The sequence below is a fragment of the Dermacentor albipictus genome, chromosome 6, assembly GCF_038994185.2.
Source record: "Dermacentor albipictus isolate Rhodes 1998 colony chromosome 6, USDA_Dalb.pri_finalv2, whole genome shotgun sequence".
In the NCBI taxonomy this organism is placed as follows: Eukaryota; Metazoa; Arthropoda; class Arachnida; order Ixodida; family Ixodidae; genus Dermacentor; species Dermacentor albipictus.
Window position 1 is genome coordinate 68,801,982 of NC_091826.1, and position 25,327 is coordinate 68,827,308.

The 25,327-nt window shown below is 48.8% G+C and overlaps 1 protein-coding gene and 1 long non-coding RNA gene across 2 annotated transcripts in view; one reads left to right on the top strand and one right to left on the bottom strand.

The window, feature by feature from the left end:
- LOC139061168 (uncharacterized) overlaps positions 1 to 25,327 on the bottom strand; it is an 83,754-nt gene that overhangs the window by 32,917 nt on the left and 25,510 nt on the right. The gene's annotated exons all lie outside the window — the stretch shown is intronic.
- On the top strand, positions 18,217 to 23,565 carry LOC135910476 (endothelin-converting enzyme-like 1). The gene is made up of 2 exons (XM_070520816.1): positions 18,217 to 18,739; positions 21,408 to 23,565. The coding sequence occupies exons 1-2, from the start codon at positions 18,452 to 18,454 to the stop codon at positions 23,466 to 23,468; spliced, it is 2,349 nt and encodes a 782-aa protein (XP_070376917.1). The 5' UTR covers positions 18,217 to 18,451; the 3' UTR covers positions 23,469 to 23,565.

Genomic DNA, 25,327 nt, shown 5'->3' on the forward strand with positions numbered 1-25,327 from the left:
CATTTGATATTTCAATCTAGTATAAACAATGCGTTTTGCATTATTTACCGAGGGGACCTCGAAAAGCAAGTGCGTCTCGGGTGCAGGTGGCATAAAAATACGGAAAAAATGGCTATTGCGTAAATATTTTCCAAACACACAGTCATCCTACACACGCAAAAAAAAAAAGTGCTGCACGTAACAAATAATGTACGTGACCAACATTCTCCCTAAATGTCAAATTGGTGCCGTTATTAGGGCATCGGGGAAATTGTTAGCATTCAATATATTGGCCTTACGAAGGAAGAAAACAAAGGTTTACCAATTCTTATTTGACCCCTTATTATGCCACACAGTTCATTTTAATTCCTGTACCTCATCCACCGCACATGATCCCCATTTCATCGGAATATGAGCTCTGCATTTCGTTATCTCTTGACAGTGAAACACGCACATAAGGTTTAAAGAGGAAAGCAGACTGAAAACGCCATCCATCTGACTTCGTGGCTCCGGCTAATCCAGGCACGGTCATCCTCGAACGCAACTGCAACGCGGCGCTCGACCGCGGCCGTGCTTTTTTTTTTTTTTGTTGGGCACGCTCTCCGGCCGGCGCCGCCGCGGCCTCCGCCGCGCGCGGGGGCGTGGCCTCCAGAAGAAGGCGATGGTGGCGCCCTCTGGATTTTCAATAAAAAATGCCTCAGCGCGGAGCCCTCGTTGGACCCACTCTCCGAATCTAGTACACTCTACTAGGGCTATATGTTTCCATAGAGACTCTACAGAGAGACAAGAATCTCTATATACTTTCTAGAGAGAGTCATGGTGAGGGTCCCGATTACGATGGCTGGCGACGACCGACTGTGTCGTGCGAGGAGCTGCCATTGTGCACGTGTAACAATGTTGCACCGTTTTTTTTCCCTCGTCTCATCATGGCGCAATTAACATTGTAATTGCCGTCACAGTTGTATGGCTAACAGTGCTACCAGTACATAAAGAGGTGCTGTGAACTGTTAGCGCCGATAAAACGGCGCTATAGACACGAAACCGCCTTTATGGTTACGGCGATGCAGGTTACGGCAAGCTGTCAGCCATGTTGATGAGGAAATCAGGTTTATTGATTGTTACTCAGCAGAAAACAAAAAAAAAGGTAAGTCGGAACATTTGGTCGTTCCCAGCACGATCCAGGCGCGACTCGGGGACACGTACTCAGAAGTCGGGACTGGCCCGCTAGATTCAGGATAATTGGCAACCTTACTCTCAAGAAAAGTTGGTACACTTGTGTCCGGGCGAGCTTGCAAAATAGAGGAAATGGCTTTGCCGTACGGTCACGTGTTGCTGTACTTGTTGTCTGATAGACCCCGGGTTCGGAAATGAGCAAAGTTCTTCGTCGAGAGAACAATTTGTGCTCTTCCAAGCGCGTGGCCAGCTATGTGACGGATATACATATAAACATATACAAATGAGCTATAACATCGCTGTATTTGATATTATCGCAAGACGCGCCCGGTGTACCACCCCCTGGCTTAGCCAGTGGTCATGACAAGCACCTCAGTTAGTGCCCGTCACATGCTGCTACACATTCAAATTCTCCTTTTTTCACGAGGTCTATAGACGTATACAATTCGTTACGGCGGGAAGTTGTCGAATGAGCAACGACCTCGATGGTCCAAATAAATGTTTTCTCTCTCTGTCGAAATGGACGGTGTGGACGACTTCGTGGCGAAAATTAGGATCGCACTTCCTCACTTAGTAAGAATGGCGATATGCACTGTCTTTTCTTCTCATTATATTTTCATTAATGATCTCGCGGGTTGAAGGGAGGGGAGGGGGGTTCCACATAAGTGGTGGTTTACAGAAATGCGGAAAAAGATGTCCACGTAGTCCTAACGTGAAAGTGATTAGTTACACTTGCTGCGAAGGTTACTTGTATGTTTGGTAAAGCGTATATAGTAACCGCCTGTATATTGTCGCCATTTGACGTTCTATTCACGAGGTTTAATGATTAGGTTTCGTTTTGTACCTTCGTCGTACTACGTAAATAACTGTAGCATCTGCACATCTGTTTGCACTTTGAAACACAGTAGCTGTATAACAGCCTGTGCAGGCTGACAGTATTTGTCAAATAAATGAAACAAATTCAATAAATCGAAGCTTTGTTTACCGGCTCCCACTTTTCCGGTGCTGCTGCACAGCGCGTTAGTAGACAGCCTGGGACACTAAATACGTCACGCTACGTCACCAACTACGTACCACTATTATGCGGCCGAATAGACAACTTGCAGCTGGCTGCTGTCGCACCGGTACAGAGCATGGAGGTTGCCTAGTAAATATATAACAAGAGCCGCTGGTCCAAAATAAAGAGCTTGGACCATAGGGCATGAGCCACTGTGACTCAAATGACACAGAACCGTCAAATGCGTATTGATGTGTGTCGTGCGTATGCATTTCACATCAACATCGTTTCCTCAACAAGCATCATATACATTGCCTTCGTTGGCGTCATGTAGACAGCTAGCAGCTACACAGAACCCCCTCCACCCCCTCTACTCAAATAATAATAATAATATAATAAATTAAATTCTGTGGTTTTACGTGCCAAAACCACTATCTGATTAGGAAGCACGTCGTAGAGGGGAATCCCGGATTAATGCTGACCACCTGGTCAGCATTAAACATGCACCTTATGTGCGGTATACACACGGGTGTTCTTGCATTTCACCCCCACTCCCCCCCCCCCTCATCGAAATGGGGCCGCGGATTCAATCCCACGACCTCGTGCTTATCAGCGCAACGTCGCAGCCACTAAGCAGCCACGGCGGGTCATACAGACAACGAAGCTGTGCTCATGTCGTCTGCTATAGCAGACGACACGAGCACAGCTTACTACTGCTTGACTGCTATACTGCTGGACACCTCGACAAGTCAAACAATATTCGCGTCCATTTAAGACTCTAACATTGCGTAAAGATCCGCTGTCCGTTCTTATTCTTAAACTGCTCACCGCTGAATTGCACGTCCAGGAAGGCAGGGATGTTAACCAGTCAAGAGTCTGGTTGGCTACCTTGAGTTGGGGAAAGAGAGAAGGGGAAGATTAGATAGATAGATAGATAGATAGATAGATAGATAGATAGATAGATAGATAGATAGATAGATAGATAGATAGATAGATAGATAGATAGATAGATAGATAGATAGATAGATAGATAGATAGGCATGCGAGCAAAATGTCAAAAATAGAGCACCATCGTTACGAGAGAAGCCGACGCGAATCGTCGCAAGCATCGGCAGTGTAAATAGGGCGCGAGGACAAACAGCGCCAGATCGAGCTTCCGCACACAGTGCTCCGTCTACATTTTTCTTTTTTTCCCGCGATATTTCGAGGGCGATAAGGCGGGCGCACTGCTCGGACGCGCCCGCCGCAACAGTGGAAAAGTTTCGTCGCGTATAGCGGTCACGGGCGGTGCGAGGTCGGCCTTCCGAGAAAAAGCCGGCGGCCTCATGCCGCGACGGGAGCAGAGGGGAAAGAAAAAAGTAGTGTGGCCGAGACCAGTGCAATCGCGGGCGGCGGAGACGTTAGAACCACGGCGTGTTAGTAATTACACGACACGTTTCGGAGAAGCGCGCGGTGATTGCGACCAACCACCGCGATTGCATCTAGGCGTTTCTTGAATTCGGCGCGTTGCGCGTCCTGACTGAAGTTATTTGGTGGCTTTTGCAGCAAACCCGGCAAGCCCGCGGTCACCGCCGCTTGTTGACCGCGAAGGCGCTTATTGTTGAAGGTCAAAGGGGGCGGCATCTGCTAGAAAGAAAATTTATGGCAGAACACGTCTCGCGAGGACTGTCGACGGTAATGCGATTAGCATTTAAGTAGTCTAGCGAGACACCGTATTCAGCTGAAGTCGCGTTTATTTATTATGCGTAAAGGTCATTCCGATGCTTTTCTTGCTTCGGCTACATATGATATACACTGACTCCGGCTCATCCGCATCACTATAGTCGCACTTAAGTCAGAACGGCTGGGGTTTAGCTTAAAAATATACTGCCAGGCACTGCAACGTACTGCTGACGCCCACCGGCTCCATGGTCTTCACTGGTGACTTCAACGTGCATCACCAGCTGTGAAGCACCAAGATTAGCTTCGGACAGCAGAATGATGGCAGCCTGACGTATCAACGGAGCACTTGCTTTGACTTGATTTCCAGGCGCTTTGCTGCGCGCACAGACATATTGTTCCCTCTATCCCGCTTTCCTCTTTCTGTTCCCCCTTTCCCTTCCCCCAGTGTAGGGTAGCAAACCGGACGCTCGTCTGGTTGACCTCCGCGCCTTTCCTCTCTTCTCTGTTCTATCCCCCCTCCCCCTCCGGTGTAAGCCGACAATGATGCGACACTAGCTTGCCAAAGTCGCCAATGGGGCACGACGACGGGACGACGGCGCAGCACCCACGACGGAAAGACGAAGACGGAATCGTGTCGATGAAACGGCAAAGGCGGTGTGACGATCACCACACCTTGCTGGTGAAGCAGCGCACTGACACGGACACGGTGAAGACAATCAGGAAAAGACGACACTCGCTGCACTCGCAACCATTTTGTGCAGCGAGTGTCGTCTTTTCCTGTTTGTCTTCACTGTGTCCGTGTCAGTGCGCTGCTTCACCAGCAAGGTGTGGCGATCACTCACCAACTAGCCCAACTTTCCGCTTTACTGAACTGCGCTGTGACGACAACCCTGGTGTGAAGACGACGACGGTGTATATGACGACAACCAGATGACAAAGCTGGTGATGACACAGCCACGACGGAATGACGACGATATGGTATGACAACGGGTGCACGATGAGAGCCAGCGTCTGACGACCGGCGCACGACAACGGCGGCGTAATCACGATTCAATGACGACAGCATAATTACGACAGAATGACGAAGACGGAACGACGTCTTGGAACTGTTACACCTTTCCACATACCCCGGAGCACTTCGAACCTGTTATATCGCCATAGCACTGTGTGTTTCATTATGACCGTATTTCTCTCCCCCTTTGCTATTATTGTTTTTTTTCCTGTGTTTCCATATATATATAGTGCCTTCGTTTATCGATAAACCAATGTATTACTCTAGGTATTTCTTGGCCCTGTATTGACACTGCCTGCTCACTATCTTCATTGAATACCGTAAAACCCAATTGCAACACCGAATCCTAAATCTTCACCTTCCTGTCCACGGATGTCAACCAAGCTGGCAAGCAACGCAATGTCGTCTGCATAAAACAAAACTGGAAGCTGCTGCTCTGGTATTCCGCACGCCTGTATGTATGAGAGTTCAAACCCGATATTGATTCCTTATAGCGCCCTTTCCATCCTTAACGTGTACGTTATAATCAGCAGCGGGAATAAAGGATACCCCTGTCTCAGCCTCTTGTTGATTTCAACTTTCTCCTCGCTCATCATCTCTTCGCATTCAACGCAAACGGTGCTTTACAGGTAAATCTTCCTCAAAAGCTGTAGACAATCATTGCCTAAGCCTTCCCCTTTCAGAATGTCCCACAAAATGTTGCGGTCTATGTATTCATACGTTCCCGCGTAATTTCTAAAAAAGCCGGATATAACCGTCTCCTTCCTTGTCTGGATATTTCAATACGCCGAGTAAGAACAAATACGTTATCATCCAGACGCCTACCGATTCTGAAGCCATTCTGAAGTTCTCCCAATATGTCATTATGTTCTGCCCATACTTGCAGTTTTAATTTAATCCCTTGCATTGTTAACCTGTGTATTACCGATGTTATGACCAACGGTCTATATGAGTGAATGTCATCTGCACCCCCCCGACTTTTATAAATTAAATTCACTCTACTTTGTCGCCAACTGCATGGCATTCGCCTTTCGTGTAAACTTTTGTCTACGGCTTTCAACAGAGCTTCACTACTTTTTGGTCCTAGCTCATCAATCTGCTTAACGGGAACCTCGTCTAGTCCTGTGGTTGTGCCCTTAGGACAATTATTTTCGGCTTTATTCTAGTGGGGAATTTCTCAGCACCAGCTCCTTTGCCATCTGGTTCATGCTCTCTCTTTCTATGAAAAAAAAAAAAACACCTCTTCATTACCTTGCAATCATTCGGCTGTTTTTTTTTTTTTCGGATGTGATTTAATGCCGCGTCCCCTTCCAGTTTGTTTCCGTCTTCTTCTGGGATATGTCAGTGTATAGTTCCAGACTTCCTGCCTAATATGTTAATGTGATTCCAGAATATACTGGGTGTGGCCGTCTTTTTCCCACGTATTTCAGAAAACCAACGTTAAATTTCCACTTTAATCCTTGCTTGAATAAATATTTGAACAATGGATGTTGCTCTCTCGGTGTATTTACAATTTTCTGCCTACTTCATCCTGGCTGTTCATGAGGCTTAGCGCCGTCTATGTGCCGAGGTAACACTTCCGGTGGAACGAAACGTAACCTGACGCCATATCGGTTGAAGAAGCAGAAGTGATGTCAGCCTTGTTGTCAAAGGCGCGAAATTTGTTTTGTTGGCCTTCCATTAGGGCTGCATTATTTAAAACGCCCCGCAATTCGACTCGATGGGCGTTTCCAGCTTTCAGCGCGGAAAGCGACGAAGCGAAACGCCAGCCTTGCGAGTGTCGAAAACGCGCCCATGCACAGAGCCCAATTTCTTTGCGGGCCAAAGAAAGCTTTCGCTGTTGAGTGCTTGTCGCGTTGTCAGGCACCAAGGTCGTCGGCTAGTGCAGCCACACGAGAGCTGCTAAGGTAAACAATTACCTGGCAGGCGCAGCTCACCACTTTTGACTGAACACGTTGAACAAACATGAAACACGCCTCACAAACACCGTGTCAACGGAATTCAGACAAACGTTGACGAACAAAACAACACAACATGTCAGGGGGGCGTGTAGCAGCAAGTGAACTTTACGAGAGCGCCTTTCTGCGAATAGTCCAAGAGCTGCATTGTTCTGCAATCGATAGCGGCGTGAACGCCCCCCTCTTTTAGCGCACGCTGAAGAATAGGCATTCATTTTTACTGATACAGTAAAAGAGAGTTGTCTTTTCTCTCCTCGTCGAGCGTATATAACATTGATTCATTGCGTGTATAACACTGAGTCAAACACTGTCTCACTCTTTGTTCCCTCCTCCCATTGTCGCGCTTCAATCGCTGCTCCCATAACCGCCTTGCTGGTGTCGGTGGCAATTGGCTCTGTATACCGCTTTTCGCCTGGAGCTTCGCGACCGATCTGGATCGACTTGAATCATCCGCTGACAATCACGTCTGCAAAGTGTACTAAAGCGCCGCGTCTGCCCGAAAACTGCGGAAATTTCAAGGCAAACGTCGCGCGACCTCCCTCTCGAGGAACGTGTGAGAGAGTCGAGGTTACAGGCACAAATGCGTCTACGTAAAAGGCAGTGCTAGCGACGTCGCTCGCCCTGACACGTGACTTCGGTTAATCAAACGTCGCGGCTGAAGAATGTGCCGAGCAGCAAAAAAAAAAAAAAAGGAGAAATGAAGGAGGCGGGGCTCGTGAAGATGACGCTGTCCCTCAGCTCCGTTCATAGCCTGCTCGACAAACTTATCGAGGAGGTTATGCTCCCGTACATGGGAGAAGGCAGGGAACGCACATCGCTTGGAAACTCCACTAGATGGCAACAGTGTCTCCCCTGGCAGTGGCGCTCTACTCCTGGCGACATGGTAACAGGACAGTTAATTTCTTCCGTCTCCTCCAACAATGAAGCCATTCGAAATATTATTTCCCTTGAACAATCCTTAGACGACGGTTTGCCAGTTCTAGTGCATAAACAAAGTTTGCAATGAGGCCTGGTGCGGGGCCTTTTAACAGCCGAAACTGCAAAAAAAAAAGAGAGAAAGGTGGGGAGGATGAGAAAAAAAAAGGAAGTCCACATAATTTTGCCCGCTGCCTAGATTTTAGAGGTAATCCCGACGAGCTAGTAGTCTTCTTCGTACTCTTCCAGCCTCACGTATCACGGAATCGAGAGACCTTAGGTATCACCAAGGCATTTATATGCATACTTTGGTCAGAACGTGGTTGAGCTCTGCGTGTCCTTTGATTGTGTTTTAAAAGATCGCTATATAATCCTCACTGCCTGGTATTATGTAAACTTTTTAAGCTAATTTTCTCCGCGCGGAGAGAAATTTCGAGGACGTTCGAAAAGATGCATTTGGAAAGTAGGGCGGGAAGGTTGTGTGAAGTTTCTCTTGCGGCTCGCAAAGATTCACAAAGCATTGGGTTGGACCTAACACCAAATGACTGTGCTTATAATCGAAGAGCTTACACAATACAGTTCTTTAAATCTTTTCTTTTCTCTTATAAAGGGGCAGCCGTTGGAAGAGTGAGGTATAAAATGCCTAAGCTTAGCCACTTTTTCTTGTTATACAGCATAAAAAAAAACTAATGGTATAATAAAGATAGAACTGTCACGACGAAGCGTTCAAGCAGCACCTAACTGCTGTTCATGCCGCTGTGCAAGTGCGGTGTACACATTACAGTCTTTGACCTTTGGTGCGGTAGTCTACCATCTACTGACGTAGTCGACGATTCTAAACGCACAGCTCAGTTCCAGTTCAGTCCACCGTGCATAAAGTAAAATGCTCCAGAGAATACATATACCTATAGAACCTATTTTATCGCTAACGATAATATAACCATGTATCCACAAACAAACAAATATAAAGCTACAAGAAAGGGGTCCAACGGTCGTGTGTTCTTTATGAGCAACATTAACACACCTAGCCTTATTGATGACAAATGTCAGCAAATTTCGGTCTTTGTAGTGACTTTTTTAATTTTCGCAATACTGTGGACATCTGAGCAAGCAGGAGGGAGCTACATGAGCAAATACAACAAAAAGTGAACATACAATAACATACAAGGCTCACGACAAGCTGTATCAGTATTGTCACAAGATGTAACAATAATGTCAATAACCTCAAGTCCAGTTTTTCGAGACCAACTTTATTTATACTTGTTAAAATATGTAGGGGAACTGTGTGGTAGAGAAAAAGAGAGAGAGAAAAGAAAGAAGCGAAAGGGTGGTTGACCATGACGGACGCCCGGTTGGCTACGCAGTAAGCTGCACGGGAAAAGGGGATGATTGATTGAAAGAAAGGAGGAAATAGGCAGAGGCAAAATGAGAGAGTACGTCCACAGTAGTAGACACAGGTTGTCCATAAATAAAGAACAAGAGATTGGTTCAACGGAAGATAGAGGCTCGAAGGGATTAACGGCCGGTAGTAGAACAACGAACGTCGCTGGGAAGCCAACTTTACTACAAGGGGGTTTCTCTTCGTCAGGGCAGCAACTGTACGGTGTCTATAAGCGTCTTGTCGGGTCCGCCGGTTTTAGAATAGCCAGTGGAGCTCGCGTTGCTTTCTGGGTTGATGATGGGTGAGGCCATGCACGGACCCATGGATTTTTTTGCCACTGCAAAAAGTCGACAGGCTAGTTGGCTGGGTGCGCCCAGAAGGGACCGATGCTTGTAACACTTCGAATGTGGTAGTACCCCTCTGTTTCTCACTTCCCCCACTCTTCCCTTCTCCCTAATGGAGGGTGACCAATCGGCCGCAAGCTCGGTTATCTCCTTCGCCCCCCTCTCTCTCCCTCTCTCAGTCTCTCTCTCTCTCTCTCCGTCACCACTCTCTGTCCCTTCGACGAAGACCGACCGACCGTTCGCTGAGGGCAGTCAGCCTGGGGCGCGGCTGTGACGTAACAGAGGACTTTGCGCGGCGCCGCGCTCGGAAATAGCAGCACGTCCGGACTACACAGAAGCACGCGCCTCCCGTGCAAACACGGCGCGCCCGTGTAAACAACAATAAAAGAGGAGCGCGCTCACCTAGAACGCCCACGTCCGGGCCGACTGATAAAGAAACACTACGACACCCGGTCGCATCGAGCGGCCGCCCTCGTAGCACGAGGCGCGACCGACAACGCCGCGGTCGTGGATCGCGGCACGCAAGCCACCTCGCCCCACAAGTGCGCTAGGTGGCCGGACACAACAGATGCCTTTCGCAAAGTCAGTCACGTCCGCGATGCAGTCTTCACACTGCGCCGTTCTGAGGACTCGTATCGTGAAGCTTGGTGCGCGGCCTTTTATTTACTATCCTGAATCTCTCAAAAGAGTTCCTAACAGTAAGGTGTCGCTCCGCTGTTGAAACGGTTCAGTTTGGCGCTCGGCTAACGATAACAGCGCCGCTAGTGGCGTCAGACAACACTTTCTCTTACCCACACGTCGCTCTCACCCCGCGTTCTCGTTTTACGCCTCAGGTGATGTTGGCTCTGCCAAGCGGAGTGCCACTTTGATGAATTCTTTCTTTCCTTTCTACATTCCCGAACCCTATATCAGTGTTGCAGTATGGAGAGGTTTTGAGGGAGGTTGCTGGCAGCTGGGTTGTGCCGCAAGGACCGCGATAAGGACGCCAGATAAGCTGGTGACGTCGCCACTGCGTGTGCAGTTCCAACACTGCGGGCTGCTTGAGCGACGCAGTTTCTGAGGAACCGGGACTTTGCAATAACAGACACGCGTTCCTCGCGACATGCACTTACAATCGATTCCGACCGTAAGTGTCGCGAAATCGGAAATACTAGAACGCTCCGGGTAGATCGAAGAACCTTCTCTCTAACGCATACGAACCTTAGCAGTCTAGAAGAGCACACGCTCCCAAGCACGTTCCCATCCTTCGCAAATTTGCACCTATGGTACCCTTCGAATTACAGGACGCAATGCCCTCACTGCGGAGAGCTCGTCGAACCGTGCATGGGGTTGTCAGTTTAAATCCGAGGCAGACCCCATCCTTAACCCTCTATTCGAGCAATGGGAGCCCAGCCTTCACCGAAATGACAAGGAGCGGCAGCAACGGCTCGGCGGTCGGGCCCTGACTGCGGAGGAAACCATGAGGGCGGCCGGAGCAGGTTGCCCTCCCATTCGACTCGCACATATTTCATGTCGAATAACAACGTTTTCAATCAATAAATCCACAGGCCCGTGCGCTCGTTCCGAGCAATACACATCTTGCTCTCGAGAAACCACCGTTGAAACGGGCGCTCACACACCCAGCGAACTGGACAGGTCCGTGAAAATTTATTCGTCTTATAACTAACCTTGGTGTTACCACCAAAAATGATCCACAGTACTCCTGACGCGTCTATAAAACCATTTCACAATAAATGAGAACACCAACTAAATCTTAAAACAACAACAACAACAACAACAACAACAACAACAACAACAAAGGAACAGGAGAACAAATACAGTTCTCTTTGTTGGATTTTTATCGCACAACATTGTTGCTTTAAACACTTTTAAGCTACTGTGTATAATTGTTGCGCGAACCGGTGCTGCGTGAATGTTTACGTTGTCGCGAAAAAGCTCACATTTACCCTACCGCTTATCCAAATTGTTTTTTCTGCGCACTCACGTTGTTGAGAAATATGATAGCGACAGCTAGCGAGCATCTTACGCGCACATGGGAAGTCAAACGGACGCACTATGTAGCAACGTTTCCGAAGCACGCTGCTGACGTCGATAACTACGTCGATAACTGCACTCTAAGAATTCCGGGGAAAGCGGGAGTAACTGCGCAGTTCGTCCCAAAAAGGGCGCTTTCGTCCCTCAAGAGAGTAACTGCATGAATGTGCGTGCCGTGTGCAAATTTTGGAGAGTAAGTGTTTAGTCCCTGGTCGGAAAGAGAGCAACGGGAGGACGAACGGCAACAGTTACTCCCCATGCGCTCCGCTGTTTTCGTCCGTGTCGTGCAGTGATGCGGCAAAAACTGTATTGTCTATAAATCGTGAATAGTTCGAAGTTCGTGCACTGTCCATTGAACTACATGCAAAGCAGCACTTTGCCTCTTCGTGAGAAAATTGCGTGAAATTTAAAGTTGGAATGTGAAGAGCCATGCCCTTCGTGCGCACCCCATAAGTGAGCGATACACATTAAACGCGCAGGTCAGTAATAGACTGCCAGATTTTGCTGGTCAATAGTACCTAAGTTCCTTCCGTTCCAAGGAGATTACGAACTTAACTGAAGCGATGTGTAGCTCAAACTCTGTCGTCTTAGTGCCCCGTTTGAGCTCGCTACACGTTTATCGTGTAGTGCCTCAGTTTAAAGCACCCTAAGAATACTCGGGCATATTTCTTTTCGCACTCGCTTATGGTTGCAAGTACACTCAACGTTACACTCTTCCCGCACAGCATACAGAAAATGCCGAGTCGCTTTTACATTGCCGCACCTGCGATCCATTGCTTAACTCATCTCAATTTCCTACCCCCGTCAAGCAATCTGCCGTGGTGCAGATTGCTTGACTGTATGTATGTACTGTATGCTTTCTGTGAATTTGTTTCTCTTGTATGATCATATGTGATGTAACTGTATCGGTTTGACAGTAACGATAATTCCATGCAATAAAGAAAAAAAAATCTGCCGTGGTGCAGTGGCTAGAGTAGGTAACATGGGAGCGCAACGACGTGACTTCGAATCCTGCTTTCGGGCACCCTTTTTTTTCTTTTTTTTCAGCTCAGTAATCTTTTTTATTAGCGTATAAATGGCCAATTTCATTAATTCCTCCTTTGCGGAGCATCGGAAATAATGACCGTTACTCCTTTGAGGAGCATCGGAAAAGAGCAACTGTTAGTCCTCGGAGGAGTAACGGCATGGGGAGTAACAGTTCATCCCCTCGCACTTACCCCCTAAAGGGAGGAATGGTTGTGGCAGATCAGTTGCTCCCCTAAAGGAGTAACCTCAATACCCCATTTCCTCCTTTTCTTCTTAGAGTGTGTGTTCGACGACTGCGTCACAAACAATCGTCGACATCTTTTGGTAGACGACACGGCAGTGCGACAACGACGACGGCGGTGTGACGGAGATGGAATAACGACGGCGGAGATGATGACGGCGCACCTTCCGTGATTGCTCAGTGGCTATGGTGTTAGGCTGCTGAGCACGAGGTCGCGGGATCGAATCCCGGCCGCGGCGGCCGCATTTCGATGGGGGCCAAATGCGAAAATACCCGTGTACTTAGATTTAGGTGCACGTTAAAGAACCCCAGGTGGTCAAAATTTCCGGAGTCCCCCACTACGGCGTGCCTCATAATCAGAAAGTGGTTTTGGCACGTAAAACCCAATATTTACATGATGACGACGCGACAACGGTGGCACATCGACAACGAAATCACAGCAGCGTGACAACGACGGTATGACCACGGGCTGCACCACCTGGGCATTCTTCCCCGTCCGCTTACTTAACAAACATAGGCAAGATAGTTCGACGATTCGCTTTAAAAAAATGTTACCGAAATATTTGGGGCACTATCAGCTGCGTCATCACGGAAGGTGGTTCGTGTATACCCCTTGTGGACAGCGTACCTACCTCATCACCAGCCTGCAGCCTCCACACCTGAAGGAGGTACCTCGTCAATTAGCGATTTCTATAGGGTCTCAGTCCCGGATGTTCTCACGTTATCGTCGACGCTGGCGTAGTCGTCTGTGGCCATAGAAACGTCATTTGCATACCGTACGTGCAGCTAACAAAGACTCATTCCTGGCCTGTATGGCTAACATGCGAAAGACTCATTCCTGTAGCTAACATGCATCATTCCTGGCCCTTCGCTGACCGAGTGGCAGGCGTTATAGTGCGCCACTGCGGAAATTCGGCGTAAACGAACTATAGCAGTTCGTGTTACGTGGTTCTTTTTTTTTCTATTTGGGTCTGTGCGGAACAAACCAAATGTTCCGACATGGTTCCTTGTATCGGGAAATTCGGCTTAACCGGGTTCTCCTTAAGGAGAGTATGTCAACGCCTTTATAACGCTTTCAAGTCACGTTTTGCGGCTTTTCGTTTGGAGGTTCCTTTCTGTGTATTGTCATGAGAATAAATGAACTACGTCTATCGGCAAGTCACTCGCTATTGTTCGTCAATATATGTGGCGTCACTATGCGCATGCGCGGCCGCATTGAAGCGCTCGCTGGCGTGTTATCGGAGAACGTGCCCGCGTGCTGCGCGCGAAGAAGCGAACAACAGGCTTTCAGTCAGCCTTCGTTTTCGGACTATCGCTTATCAGCCGCCGGCCGCGAGGCTGTTTATATCTTGGGAAACGGGGCTGCTGGCGCCGGCCGCCACTTGGACGCCAGATGTCGGGACTTGCCAACTTTTGAGTTGCGCATATAGACTGTTGGCGTCGGTAGCTGATAAGACGCTCGAGAGTGATTCAAGGCATGGAGATTCAAACTGAAATCTCTAGAGAAAAAATTGTCGCTGCAGTCGCTCGACCACCATCTGAAGGACGGGTTCTTTTTTTCCCCTGCGATTTGGCATGGTTAAGAAAGAACACTAAGGCTTCTATATTATTGCTGTTCGTGACTCCAGTTGAATGCGCTGGCACGACAACGTAACAAATTGGTTTCCAGAGCTAAAAAATATTTGCTCCGCTTGTATATTGTATATATTGTATTGTATTGTATTGTATTGTTATATTTTACCATACCTTACTATACTAATACGCTTGTATTGGTTATAGGTGAGAATCACGCCATTTGCAGAGGGTGAGAAGCAAAGAACCCCTTTGTTGGATGCACAGTGCTTTCTGATACTTTAAATATAAGAACCATTATGCTACGTAAGACCGCCACTTTCAGTTGGAAATAAAAAGGAACAGCAGCGAAGAGGAAAGCATGATGACAATGCTGAATATGAGAAAACAGATCACATGCTGCCAATGTTCAGTTAATGGCCACCTTGCATACATTCGTCTTTTTCTAGCCTCTTCACTTAGTTTACTTTCAACCTTATGGGCTTTTTTCTTCTTTTTTTAACTTTGCTTCACTAACGACTGTGACTGATTACTTTAGGCCTCCCGTTTCAGGGGTCTGAGGCGCATCACAGTGTTACCGCGTGGCAGCGGACAAATTGGACTTCAGCGTATTCTTTGTCTAATAGTGATTTGCTCCCCACTTTAAGCTCACTTGATCGTCGGTTCCTGCCATCAGTATCAGTATAAAATCCTCGGTACGTGCCTGGCTGTGCTATATAAGTTCGTTTAAACATTAAGAAGCCACATAGGTCGGTTCTGCACCTCTGCTGCGATTTTCCTTTTTTTTTTTGTCTGGAATGAAAAAAAAAAACGTGATCTATTAAGTATTTCTTTATTTCTTGTGACTATGTTCGATATTATAACGTGAGAAAGACTGAGGAAGCAGTAAAAAATGGACGCAGCATGAACCCACTGAGAAGGAAACTTGGCATAGGACAAGCCAAGATGTACGCACTGAACGATAAGCAGGGTAATATCATCAGCAATCTCGAAGGTATAGCAACAGCAGCGGAAGAATTACATACCGACCTGTACGGTACCCAGACAAGCCACGATACCTCCGTTCGAAGCTGCAATGAACAGGTTGCAGAGACTCCTTCTATAACTAGCGATGAGGTTAGAAGGGTCTTGCGAGACATGAGACGGGAAGAAGCGGCAGGGGAACATGGGGTAACCGCCACGTTGATCAACGACGGAGGAGACATAATGCTAGAAAAACTGGCGACTCTCTATGCAAAGTGTCTATCGACTGCAAGGGTAGAAGAAAACTGAAAGAATGCAAACATTATACTAATCCACAACAAGAGAGACGTTAAAAAGCTGAAAAATTGTAGGCCCATGAGCTTACTGCCAGTATTACATAATATATTTAACAAAATAATCTCCAATAGAATAAGGGCAACACTGCACTTTAGTCAACAAAGGGAACTGGCCGGCTTCAGGAGGGGGTACTCTACAATAGATCCCACCCGTGTGATAAATGAGGTAATCGAGAAATCCGCAGAGTACAATCAGCCTCTCTGTATGGCTTTCATAGATTACGAAAAGGCATTTGATTCATTAGAGATACCAGCAGTCATAAAGGTATTACGTAATGAAGGAATAATGCCGCTCACGTAAATATCTTAGAAAATATCTACACATATTTCATACCTACCTTAATTCTCCACACAAAAAAGTAGAAATATACCTATATAAAGAAAACGGTGAGACAAGGAAACAAAATCTCTCCAATGCTATTCACTGCGCGCTTAGAAGAAGTATTCAAGCTATTAAACTGGGAAGGCTTAGGAGTAAGGATGAAGGGCGAATGTCTCAACAACCTTCGGTTTGTAGATGACATTGTCCGATTCAGTAACACTTGAGACGAGTTACAAAAAATGATTGAGGGCGAGTGTAAGAGTGGGGTTAAAGATTCATATGCAGAAGACAAAGATAATGATGAATAGCCGGGCAAGGGAAGAAGAGTTCAGGATCGCCAGTCAGCGTCTAGAGTCTGGGAAGGAGTACGTTTACCTAGGAGTAATGTTTCGTTCGTCCTCTGTCCTCGCTTCACCGTTGGAACTTGAAGCTTCTCGGACGATGATCGGCAGTTGTTGATAAAACGCAGGCAGGAAACGAAGAGATCAGATGTACAAGAAATATTTATACGTAAACTTTTCTATATACATGGCAGGTAAAACAAATGCATTACAAATTTGAACAATTGAGAAACAAAGTCTCACTCTTCGACTGTCTCAATGACTGTTAGAGCCCAGACTCGTTTTAACGTACATAGTACGGAGGCTCACTGATCTATCAGCAATCCTGGTTTCAGCCAAGTCTGAGGGAGAGCATGTCGTCCCGATTTTTATAGCCCAAATATACAAAGAAAAAAAGGCGGTAGGGCTGTTGGCCCGTCCCACAGGTTCAGTTGCCTATCAGAGTCAACCGTTTGTTAAGCCCCAACCCACAGGGATGGGCTTACTCTTAAAAATAAACATATTGGAAAACAAAGATCTTTTCCTTTTTCCTAAAACTCCGTTGCCCTCTCATTTCTACGTAGTTAGTGACGGGCTCAGCAAAACCCGCCAGGCCCGACCAAGTTATCGCTAGACCGCCTCAAATCCCAACGACGTCTAGGCCGCAACTGTCTCGGTAGCAGGGGCATCGATACCACGTAGAGCGGTCGTACTCAAAGTTTGGCCGTGTGGGAGACGGATGGCCCTTCTTGTCCTTCAAACTTATTGTCTACAAGACAAAGTTCTCCGAGTGCGTTTTTCCAAGACGCCGTCGTCCGAATGCACTCTTTACGTGTGCACCGCATTCCTACAGCGTGTACTGTAAGCTGGCCTTCGACACCACACAGGCAGTCGCACTCAACAACAAGGCTGGCGATTGCGTTCTGGACGCATAGAAGATTAGGTGCATGCTCACTGCATGCGGCACGGGGTCAGAGTCGCTAAGCCCTAAGCCCTTCTTAACCTCGGCGGCGCCTCCAATTAGTCAGGCACTCGGGCGCCAGACCCACAATACCTTGTACAGCGGTCCCTTTCAAGGCTGGTCTGTGTGAACTCGTGTGACCGCCGGCGGACTGCCAACACCGTGCGCACAATACCGACTTCCCGGAATCGACACTCGCCCTCCTGGCGCCTGCCGCGACGCGTCACCCAACACCGCGCGGTGCCTGTGACCCCACATAACACAGCAACTGTCGCCCCGCTGACATGGGGGGAAGTGAACCCCCTCGATATACACAAAGCACGCGGCCCATTCGTGACACTTAAGAACACGAACAATCAGAGCGACTTTACACTAGGTCAATTACTTACAGGGAACCCTGATCATGAGAAGGAAATTTAGAGATTAATAAAAATGGGTTCGATCGCATACGGCCGACATTTTCAGCTACTGACTGGAAGCTTACCATTATCATTGAAAAGAAAGGTGTACAATCAGTGCATTTTACCGGTGCTGACATATGGATAAGAAACTTGGAGACTGACAAAGAAATTTGAGAATAAGTGTACGACCGCGCAAAAAGCGACGGAACGGAGAATTCTAGCCATAACCTTAAGAGACAGAGAAGAGCGGTTTGGATCACAGAGCAAACGGTTATAGTCGGTATTCTAATTGACATTAAGAGCAAGAAATGGAGCTAAGAAGGTCATGTAGTGCTTAGAATAGATAACCGGTGGACCATTAGGGTTACAGAATGGGTGCCAAGAGAAGGGAAGCACAGTCCAGGATGGAAGAAGACTAGGTGGGGCGATGAAATGAGGAAATTCGAGGGCGCTCGTTGGATACGGTTGGCGCATGACATGAGTAATTGGAGATTGTAGGGAGAAGGCCTTCGTCCTACAGTGGACATAAAATTGGCTGATGATGATGATAATGATGACGAACATCGATTATCTGCATTTCTTGCCCGACTTACTTCTTTGTCGTCGTCGTTTTGACCTTATGGTGTAGGCAATCCCCGTCGTGAGTACGTGTTCCTCACGCGGGCTCAGAATTAGCAACAGCTGCGGCGGGTGCCCTCACGAGCGGACCGACACAGCAAGAGCAGCTGGACGCTTGCAGGCTTGTCTCGCTCTTGCTGACAGTCAGGGACAGCGTTCACGCACAGGGCGACGTTCAGGGGTGTCGAAGACAGGGTTGACTTCAAGAGCCGAACGATGGCCGACACTGGGGCGAGCACTTTCGACCGCAGCAGCAGCAGCAGCAGCTCGAGCTCCTCGGATTCGGAGCGGAACGCCTTAGGTGGTTCGAGGCTCACCGCGGGTCCGACGAGACGACCGGGCTTCCAGCGACTCGAATTGCACGAGCTCCTTCAGGTGCGCCAGATGCAGGCGGCGGCGCTGCGGGCGGCAGATGCAGCGGCCCGCGGCGATGGTGCAGACACTGCGCTCGATTCTGCAGCGACGCCTGCCCTCGCGTTGCCGGAACCGGCTCCGGCAGCACAGGTGAGCAATCGGAAACAGACGACAGCTGGCGCACGCGCAGGTGTGCGATTGCTGCGCAGCGGGCGCGAACGTGAATATATATACCACAGCGCGTCAGGTCGAGTAGGCTTAGCAGTAGCAGGTGGGTTGACTTGTCTCGGGTCGTGCGGGCGGATACGTTTACGTAACGCCAATAAATTCGAGGCAAGTCGTCTTGTCCAGACGAGATCCGGTATTCGGGTTTACGCGAACGCTATAGCAGGTCAGTCCCAGGTATACAGCGTCGGACTGGGCCGTCAGCCGGACTGCGAAAGGTGCACGGGGTGAATCGTTCAACCCGATCGGAGAAAAGTATGTAAACGCGGTCGTGGCGTTCTCAGTCAATCCGGCTTCTGACCCTACCCGCTAGCGATGTGCATGTAATTCTTGTCGTGTGGAAATGCTCAGCCACCAGAGGTGGACAAGAACCGGTATGTCTATTGACGCTATAGCGTTAATAGAAACCAAGGACCACACGTGAACGAAGTGTTCCCAGAGTCCTTATAAGTAGTGTGGGAGCACTTCCCTCACATGTGGTCCTTGTTTTCTCGTATACTATCTGTAGGCTAACTTGCGGAATCCAGACAGGTGCTGAACAGGAGAGGTCAAGCCGACTCTCCACCTGTCGTGCTTACACGAACCCAATTCTCGCGAGTCTGACAGCAACATTGTGCCTTGCACAGGAGGACTGGGAGAGGGGAAGATACCGTCCTACGTGGGCGTTAATGTGAAGAAAGAGCATCTGACGCTGCACCCAAGTGTCCCCAACTCCCAAACCATCAGTCATATGGCATTCATGTTTAGATGCATTTTCCCATGTGGCTCAATAGGCTAGAGTCAAACTGCTACAGGCTGTCCCATTCAACGCACCCCAACATTCATTCTCGTTGTCCTGCTCTAGCGTTACATGGACTGGGTGGCGGGATTATGGTTCGACAGCCACCAGCCTTAATGCAAGCGAACATTGTCCCAAAATCGGGCTGGCCGACTTGCTGTAGGTGTAGACTGAAAAGAAGGGGAGTCGGTTGAGGTGCCGCCACACGTCGGCTTCATGTATCTATCTCAGTCTTGCACATACATCGCACTCTTGATTTGCAAATTATACGCTATGCCTGAAATTGGAGAGAGGGTCCAACCTAGTCAGAATCACCCAGAAAAGGTGGCCAACGTTTTTTGCAAGGTGGGTGTATACAAGGCATTTTGAAACCACATCAAAACATCAGTCAGAAGATAAAGATCCGTATGTTTCAGTAGGGCTTACTCAGCGTGGTTTAACTCGTTTCGGCCACAGTAGTTCATTTTGGCTACGCCTGAGAGGGTGTTTGTCGAGACATTACGAACTCGCTGAGAACTCGCACGCTCCGGTTGTGACCAGCAACTTCAAACGAGAGTCGCACTTCTTGGCATTGGCTTAATGACTTAATCCAAGCAGTGCATGAAATACTGGTTGCGTTAGCAGGCAGGAAGCACGCTGGGTGATTACGCCTTTCGCAGGAGCATGCACTCTATGACAACGCGCAACATGACGGGAACTCTCTTGCGTAGAGACAGGTTTATAAGAGCGGTTCGCGCCGCATTACAGCGAAATGTTTTAATTATAAGGAAAGACAAAGTTGTACTTTTTCTTCAATCCGGGTTGTCTTAATATTGCGAAGTTTAAACCCTACGGCTATACGCTCTGATTCATGTCATTGAGAAGTCGATGTGTCCGTAGACGCAATCTGCATCCGTAACACAGTGATCCTGCTATGGTCCATTAGCACATCATCATCATCATCATCATCATCAGCCTGGTTACGTCCACTGCAGGGCAAAGGCCTTTCCCAAACTTCTCCAACAATCCCGGTCATGTACTAATTGTGGCCATGTTGTCCCTGCAAACTTATTAATCTCATCCGCCCACCTAACTTTCTGCCGCCCCCTGCTACGCTTCCCTTCCCTTGGAATCCAGTCCGTAACCTTTAATGACCATCGGTTATCTTCCCTCCTCATTACATGTCCTGCCCATGGCCATTTTTTTTTTCTTGATTTCAACTAAGATGTCAATAACTCGCGTTTGTTCCCTCACCCAATCTGCTCAATTCTTATCCCTTAACGTTATACCTATCATTCTTCTTTCCATAGCTCGTTGCGTCATCCTCAATAGTGATAGCATCCCTGTAGCACATACAGGGGCACTATCGTAGCATAGGGATAGTGCGTATGTTGTTAAACAGGATCGACTACTCTCGCGTCGCCGCGTGCCAACGACGAGATTAACGACATATTGGTGACTACAGCGTGGGTTTTCTCAACGCCTTTACAGCCTTCCCGGAAAACACTTATCTCAACGCGTATGCACTGAAACTGGTGCTGTCACTTTAGCTTGAAAACCTGAAGCAGAAGTGTAGCCAGAACCATAAGCAGGATGCAGGTGTGTTTAACCTACTATAGCAACTTGCTTGCATTTCTTAGGACGGTGTTCATATAGCGACAGACAGCATTTCGGCGCACTATCAGAAACTGAAACTCAAGGCTAGATGAATATAGATGAGATCAGCTAGATGAGTGAAATGAATATAGTTAAAGCAATAATCCAGACGCTTTATCAGAGGTTCAGGGCTGCAATCAACAAGGTAGAAGCTTTTCACTTTGCATTTCCCACCCGCAGGAACACGCCGGGCCTAATGTAGTCGTCATTCGAGCAAACTGGCGCATGAACCCCAGGCACGTGATCATCCTGGAGGCTGTGGCCGTCATTTTTTCCATCGCCCTTCTCCTCTACCTGGGATCGATGCTGTGGATTCGCGTCAAAGACCAGGGTCTCCTCCGCGCAAGCCCCTGGACGTCGCACGCAGAACACGCGGATCTACCACTTTTTTCTGGCTGCCATGAAACGGCATGCCACAAGTACATGGCCACTATAGAACTTTCGATTAATCGATCTCAAGACCCGTGCCGAAATTTCTATCGCTTCGTCTGCGACGGGTGGAAACGCCAACACCACCTGCTGTCCGTCGTGGATGCAGCGGAAGATGCCATGTACGGTCGCGCGCTTAAAGCCATCGAGTGGAGCACCGAACACGGCGGCAGCCAGTATTTCGCAGCGCCGTCGGCACTGAGCGTCGAGAAGAAGGTAGCCGGCCTTGCCAAGTCGTGCATGGAGCTTTCGCAGAGCAGCTTGCCCGACCTCAAAAGGTTCATGGCCGCGCGCCATCTCCCGTGGCCAAAGACGTCTCGCTGGGATCTCCTAGAGATTCTACTCGATCTGTCTGGCAACTGGAACGTGCATCTGTGGTTCCACGTGAGCTTCGAACTGGCTCCTCTTCGCGGAGGGACCGGGGAGCCCGTGCTAAAGATTGGCCACAGCGCTGCCTTTCATGCCTGGATTGCCACCACGAGGGCGTTCGCCGGTAAGCCAGCGGGGACGGCAGCGTCGCTCCGGTACCGGCGCTACGTGCGAGCCATGTTACGGCTATTCGATGCTTCCGAAGCGGTCGAAGACGAGGTCATCGCCAAAATAGAGGCAATGGACCGGCTGACACTTCAGGTGCTGGGCCCCGCGATGGCCGAGCCGGACTCGAGGATTCTGCGCATGTCAATCCGCAACCTCACAGACACGGTGACTCCGGGCATTGCTGCTGGACGGCTGCTGCTCCTGTTGAACGAGTACTTCATCTGGGCACGCCGCTTTTCGGCTCGGGACATCGTGCAGGTGGAAAACGCCGGCCTGCTTCGGTCCGTCGTCCACCTACTGGGACTCGACTCCGATACGCGAGAGGCGCTCACGCTGAGCCTAGGCCTTCGCGTTGCCCACGAGTTGGGCTGGATGGCTAGCCGGGAGATCGCGGATGCCACGCTGGAGCTTGCTGGCTTGCCTCCGTCGGCGCATCGGCGACGCTGCCTGATTCAGGTCGAAAGCGCGGTGGGCATCGGGTGGCTCAGTTTGTTCCCGAAGCACCGAGGCGCCGAGGATGTCGTTCGGGACGTGCGGGACGTTCTCGATGACGCGGTGGTGCGCCACAAGGAGGCCTTGCTCCAGCTTTGGGCCCCGGGCGCCATTGTGCCGTGCAACAACGAGACCTTCTTGGCAAGCGTTCTGCCAGAACCGTCGCGCGGAGCTCGCTTCTTCGTCGACTGGTTGAACCTGATGAACGGGCGCTGGCGCCTCCTGGAGCGAGACGTAATGAACCTTCTCAAGCCGGGTTCCTTTCTTCACCACCGATGGAGCTTTCACGGCGCGCTCAGCGTCGCCGAAAACTACTTTGTGTTCCCGCTGTTCCATTCAGACTTTCCGGCGGCCGTTAACTACGGCGGCGCCGGACGCCTCCTCGCTGACGAAGTGCTCAGGGGCCTGTACCACGATCGTCTCTTTAACGTGAGCCCCTTTCGCAAGCAAGAGACCCGCAACAATAACGTTCAACAGACCAGCGACAATTCCACTGCGCCACAGGAGTGGTTGCCAAACTACGTGGACTTGAAGGCTCTCCTGGCCAGCCTGGCTGCCTACAGGCTCGGCATTGCTCGAAACACAAGCAGTGCGTACGCCAAAGAGTCGAGCCTCGCGCAAGACAGGCTCTTTTTCGTGGCTTCTTGCTACGCTCTGTGCTCCAGCGGCAACCACGTGGACGTGCTGTACGGGGATGCAAGCCATCGCTGCAACGTGCCCGTCAAGGCGCTGCCCGAGTTTGCGGCAGCGTTTCAGTGCGTGAAAGCACAAGCTCTGCGATAGGCTTCGCATGACCATTACTTGACCTCTTTCTTTCACGCCCGTGGCTTGCTCGTGATAGTGGTCACGCGTGGCTTATTAAAATTCTTGCCGGGCGTTATTCTTTGAACGCTCTCGTCATCCTGAACAACAGCAGCAGCAGCAGCAAAAAAAAATCCAAATTACAAAACACGTTTAACTGGTAAGGCGGTGCACTAAATACATCGGTGAAAACGTCACAATCCGAAGCAAGGTAGGTTGAATTTTGTTCAGTATTTCTTGCTTTGGCCAGCTTTATCCTGCAAGAAATTTAAAAAAAATGGCCGACTAATTTTCTCACGAGATGCCGAAACGATTTCTCAATCTAACTTGCTGTTCGAAATGATGTGGTCTGGTAACTCCGTCAATGCAGATTAAGAATAGCTTAATATTGGTCAAAGTTTTCTGCATATCACCTAGATCTCCAAGCAGATTAGTCAAAAATTATTCACGCAATGTAGTTTGGGTATGGTGCACTGATAACCATTCCCACGTGAACGCTTTAGAATGAAAAGAGTTGGGTAGCAGTAGTAGTAGTAAACTTTTATTAGGACAGGCAGCAGGGGGGAAGGGGTGAACGAGTGATGGGTTGCTCCCCTAGTTTAGGGCTTCACTGGCCTTGGCCTCCCTGTGGACTTGCTAGAGGCCTGTCCTCTGGACTACCCGCTGTAGTTGCTCAGCGGCTATGGTGTTAGGCTGCTGAGCACGAGGTCGCGGGATCAAATCCCGGCCACGGCGGCCGCATTTCGATGGGGGCGAAATGCGAAAACACCCGTGTACTTAGATTTAGGTGCACGTTAAAGAACCCCAGGTGGTCGAAATTTCCGGAGTCCCCCACTACGGCGTGCCTCATAATCAGAAAGTGGTTTTGGCACGTAAAACCCCCATAATTTAATTTTTTTTGTCCTCTGGACTCCCAGGTCCTAGCTCGCGAACTGGATTTCCCACTGCTCCGCTAATGACTGTTGTTGGTTTCAACCAACACAGGACAGGGGTGCTACCTCTGTCAGTATTGTACTCGTGCCCACCCTGTAAATATTGCATTTTTGTGTTGCACTAATCTCGTGCACTGTGCGGTTTCAGTTACCTTCCGCATCATTATGATTCAATGTGTGGGCTGCAGCATGTATAAATAAAAATAAGATATACCAACAATTCAAACCATGCACATTGCGTCATCCCATCGTCTCTTTTGCTTCCAGTTCTGGTGCACCAACCGGCACAAGGATGCCGCACCTTAAGGTTCGCGAAAGTGCTGACATTTGTTTTTTCCATCGAAGCCTCACTTTGATGAGCACTCTATTTTTGAGCTTATGCTAAGTTCCTAAATTGAGAAAAAACTAAAGAAGCTTTCGCACGCGTTCTTTAGGCACATAACACTAAAAGCATAGGAATGATTCCTGCGGCACAGAATAAATATACAGACAGTAACGCTAGCCGTCTTGAGCTATTTTATGATGACATTTCAAAGGAACCAATGCTACTTCAACACATTACACTCCACTTTAAGAACTGAACACAGTATGACCATAGCAAACAGACTGTGTTTACCGACCGCTTGCACCGTCCACATAACTTCGGTGCCCGTACTAGTCTTCATCGGAAGAACGCCACCTTTCAACTCACTCGGTTGGCTAATGTACTGCCACCACCAAATAAATACATTCCCTCCTACATTGGCGGATTTAGTTCCTTTTGGTTTCCCGCACCCATTGCTGTTTGGAAGTCAAATTCTTCACTTTTCTATCTGCTAGCCTTCTAAAAACAAACGTCTCATATTTCAAGCTGTATAGGTATGTAACTCTTTCCATCCATAAGTTCTGCACACGCGCGGTGCATCAGAA